Here is a 4,378-nt window from a genome sequence, read left to right as displayed (position 1 = left end):
CCAGCTTGAGCCCCCCTGCGAAGATGGCGCTGGAGCAGGTGGGAGCCAGTAGCGGTCCCAGGTGACTGCTGCAGCGCCCTCTCCGCGTGCACCCGCCCCCACCCGGGTATCCCGGAAGACCTCCTAGCACGAGAGTGGTGGCCGGAAGGTTTGGATCTCGAGAGCGCCTGTGACGTTGCGGGTTCGCTTGGCAACTGCGTTGGCGGACTGGACCAGACGGGACAGGCCGCTACCAGTACTCGCACCTCTAGTGCTCTCTCAACGTCGGGCAGTTGTTTACTCGCTCTCTCGTCAGCCCCACTTGGTCCCAGGCCAGGTGGACACGACCAAGCCAGAGGCAGACGCATCCTTGCGGGGCTCAGTTCGAACAGACTGGGCGAGTCTCTCCCGGGTGTTGCCTGCAGGTCGCAGAGGACGCTTTCTAACTGCTGGTTCTGCTCAGAGGCAAGTGTTGTTCATTGCGAGGTGAGAAGGGTTGTGTGGTCACTTCACTTTGAGGGGGGTGGGGTAGCGTGGGGTGGGAGGGTGGGAGAGGGAGGGGAGCTGAGAGAGAGGAATCAGTCGCAAAGGAGAAAGACTGTTTGATACAGCCTCCTTTGAGAGAAGTCACTCACTGGCCAGTACTTGGTTGCTAAAGTTGCAAGGGCAGGCTTGAAATTTCACTTGGCATTTGTCCCCGGCCCCCAGCCTAGGGAGCCTGGGGTGCCGCATTGCCAAAGAGTTTACCCAAGCGAATTGAGAAGTGCCTGTTCTCAATCCAGCATGAAGCGATCAAAGGGTCACTTGAGGGAGCAGAAGGACACTCTGTTTTCTACAGGGGACACTGATACCACCCCCGATAAAAGACCAAGATTAGACTGCCTTAGTCAGCAAGGGAAAGGCAGTCCCCATGGCCGAAGAGCTTATCATGGACAGGATTTGAAAAGTCCCTCTCCGGCTACCTGTTCCCTCTCCAGCTTGAAACGATCAGAGGGTCACTTGAAGGAGCAGCATGAGGCTCTGTTGTCTACAGGGGACACGGAGAAAACACCTGAGAAAAGACCACGATTAGACTGTATTAGTCAGCAAAGGAAAGGCGGTCCCCATTGCCGAAGAGTTCATGGAAAGGATTTGAAAAGTTCCTCTCCGGATGCTTGTTCCCTCTCCAGCTTGAAAAGATCGGAGGGTCACTTGATGGAGCAGAATGACACTCTGTTTCCTACAGTGGACACCGAAGTAATATCTGCTAAAAGAAGGAGAGTAGGCGACCTTATTCACCAAGTGAAAGAACAAGTGTCAACAGAGACTGTCTCTGAAGACAGTGCCAAGGTTCAGCAGCGACCCAACTCTACTGTGGAAGAGGATTTTCAAAAAGAGGAGAGAAAGAAGGTCCGACATTTACTGGAGCCACGAAAAGGAGTCAGCCAACGAAGCTCCATGCCTACTGCAACTTCAACACATCCTAGTTCTCCAAGAAGTCAGATGGACACATTAAAGAGCAAAAGCTTAGGGGATGAGTCAAGTCATGAATTTAAAACAACACAATTAGATCCAAGACCATCTAAGTTTGTTGAAACAACTGGACCTGTCCATAAAGTGAAAATTGAGGAGACATGTTCAAAGGGAAAAGTTTCAGCTAGAGAGAAGAGCACTGGAGTCACACTCGAAAATATAAGTACCACGGGACACCAGCTAGAACCGGATTTCTCTGAAACATTGTCACCCCCATTTAACCTGGGTGATGGAAGCAAAGGTGTACTTAGGAGGGAAGTCTCAAGACTTCAGAGCAAAGACAAACTTGGCTCCGGAAAATCAATGGAGAAAAGGATGGACGATGATCTTGAATTGACGGCAGATATGGAGAAGGAAATCAGGAATGCACTAGGTCCTGGTCCTCGGGATCAGATCCTAAGCAGTGCCTTTAAACAGCGTATCACTCGAGGAGATCTCCAGACCTTGAGGAATGATCAGTGGCTCAATGATGAAGTCATCAATTTTTATATGAATCTGCTCATGGAAAGAAACAGAAAACAAGATTATCCAGCACTTTATGCTTTTAGTACTTTCTTCTACCCAAAATTAATGTCTGCTGGTTACCAAGCAGTAAAGAGGTGGACCAAAGGCGTCAATCTCTTTGACCAGGAACTGATCTTGGTGCCTATTCATCAAGAGGTACATTGGAGCCTCGTGGTGATAGATGTAAGAAAAAAGTCTCTGAAGTACCTGGATTCAATGGGTCACAAGGGCCACAAGATCTGTGAGATGCTCCTTCAGTATTTACAGGAGGAAAGTCAAACGAAAAGAAATATTGATTTGAATCTCCTGGAGTGGACACTTTACAGCATGAAGCCACATGAGATTCCCCAACAGTTCAATGGAAGTGACTGTGGAGTGTTTACTTGTCAATTTGCCAATTATATCTCGAGGGACAAACCGATCACATTCACTCAGCACCAGATGCCTGTCTTCCGGAAGAAAATGGTACTGGAAATCCTTCACCAACAGTTGCTGTGAGAATGTCCTTGTGGTCCCTCAAACTACTACCGCTGGCTCTTACATGGACAGGTATTTCCACATACCTTACTCGCTGTGGATGAAAAAGTCCCTGCCTCTGCTCGGCTCTGCCAGGTACTAAGTAGTCTAGATCATGATGGTTGCTGCCAACCCTGTTCATCAGACTATCCCTGTTTAGAGCCTTGGACCGGTCTGTACACACACACACACACACACACACACAAAGATACTGAACATTTATTTATATTGTTATAAATTATATTTGAGACAAAAGAAAAATTGCTCAAGCAAAGAAAGTGATGCAAACTGGATCTTCTTGAACATACAAAACACCATGGAAAAGACCATGCATCAGTAATGCACTAGGTCATGGAACTCAGGATGATATCCCGAGATTTACTTTCAAACAGCAAACCACTCCAGGAGATATGTAGACCTGGAAAAACTATCACTGCTCAATGATGAAGTTATCCATTTTTAGTGGTGATTGACCTAAGAAAACCACTGAGCGTCATCTTATGCGACCCAAAAAAAAAAAAACAAACAAACAAAAAACAAATATAAAACCGGAAATCTAAAAATAAGATTTCTGTTCATTAGACATTTATCTTCTCCACTTATGCTTCCTCACTGCAATTTGTAGTTGTCAGTTCTACAATAATCTGTTTTGCATATGAAAGTTTGAATTTAACTCTTTTTTTCTGGTTCATTGAAAACCATACAGGTATGCTTATGCTGGTTTTTTGTTTGTTTGTTCCTATTTTGGTTCCCACCTGGCTGTGCTCAGGGGTTACTCCTGGCTATGCAATCAAAAATCACTGTAGCAGGCATGGGATCATATGGAATGGCAGGAATCAAACCACCTTCAGTCCTGGTTCAGCTGCTTGCAAGGCAAATACCCTACTGCCAGGAGGGACTTCTGAGCTCGGAGCCAGGAGGAACTGAAGACCACTGCAAGGTGTGACCCAAAAGTAAAATAAAATAAAATAATAAAATAAAATATAAAGCAAAATAATAAACTAAATTAATAAAATAGAAAAAATAATAAAGTAAATGAAATAAAATAAAATAGAAAACAAAATAATAAATAAAATAAAATAAAATATAAAAATAATAAAGTAAATGAAATAAAATAAAGAAAAAGGTTTGTTGTCAGTTTTCAACTCAAAATACTTCCAACTCCATGGAACAGGTAATTTAAGGTGCCCCCCATAACCCCTCTTCATACCTCATATGCTCCACGACTGGCCTTACACTAATTCTTGACCGGTTTTCCTTAATGTTTCTTTGTCTTTCTGTTTGGATAACTTGAGGAACCAGGATTGGCTGGGCCTTTCTTGGCCTTCACAGGTAATTTCAGTAGAAAGAAGAGAAGAGAAAAGAAACTCACAAAAAGAGAGGTCCAATCAGCCTCTCGCAGTATCCAATCTGGAAGCAAGGGCAGGTCCATACTGTCTGCTTTCACAGACAAAAGAGGTAACTTTCTGCTGCAAGGGTGCCTCTGGTAGCCGGTTTTCACTCAGTCATTCTTGGCATATCAGCTTGGGCACTGCTATGTGATAAATTCAGTTTGCCATCTTGTGGCTTTCTCAAGAGATTTTCAGTAGACAGAAAACAAGAGAAGAAGAGAAATTGAAAGAGAAGAAAAAAAGAAAGGAAGGAAAGGGAAAAGAAGGGGAAGGGAAGAAGGGAAGGGAAGGAAAGAAGGGATGGGAAGGGACCTAAGGGAAAGGAAGGGAATGGAAGCGAAGGGAACAAAAGGAGAAGGGAAGAGAAAAGAAAGGGAAGCGAAGGGAAGGGGAAAAAAGAAGAGGAGAAGAGTGGATAAATGTGAAGAGAGAAGAGAAGAGAAGAGAGAGAAGAGAAGAGAAGAGAAGAGAAGAGA

At 44.9% G+C, this 4,378-nt stretch overlaps 1 protein-coding gene across 1 annotated transcript; it reads left to right on the top strand.

Annotated features, from left to right (window-relative positions):
• Positions 1–762: 762 nt before the first annotated feature.
• On the top strand, positions 763–2,493 carry LOC126018371 (sentrin-specific protease 2-like). Its single transcript, XM_049780522.1, has one exon. The coding sequence runs from the start codon at positions 763–765 to the stop codon at positions 2,491–2,493; it is 1,731 nt and encodes a 576-aa protein (XP_049636479.1).
• Positions 2,494–4,378: the final 1,885 nt, after the last annotated feature.

This window comes from Suncus etruscus, chromosome 9 (assembly GCF_024139225.1).
Source record: "Suncus etruscus isolate mSunEtr1 chromosome 9, mSunEtr1.pri.cur, whole genome shotgun sequence".
Taxonomy (NCBI): Eukaryota; Metazoa; Chordata; class Mammalia; order Eulipotyphla; family Soricidae; genus Suncus; species Suncus etruscus.
The sequence above is the reverse complement of the archived record's forward strand: the minus strand, read 5'-3'. Positions and strand labels throughout refer to the sequence as shown.

Bases quoted from the DNA above. Each gene is read 5' to 3' on its own strand.
- LOC126018371 (XM_049780522.1), top strand. From the start codon at position 763: ATGAAGCGATCAAAGGGTCACTTGAGGGAGCAGAAGGACACTCTGTTT.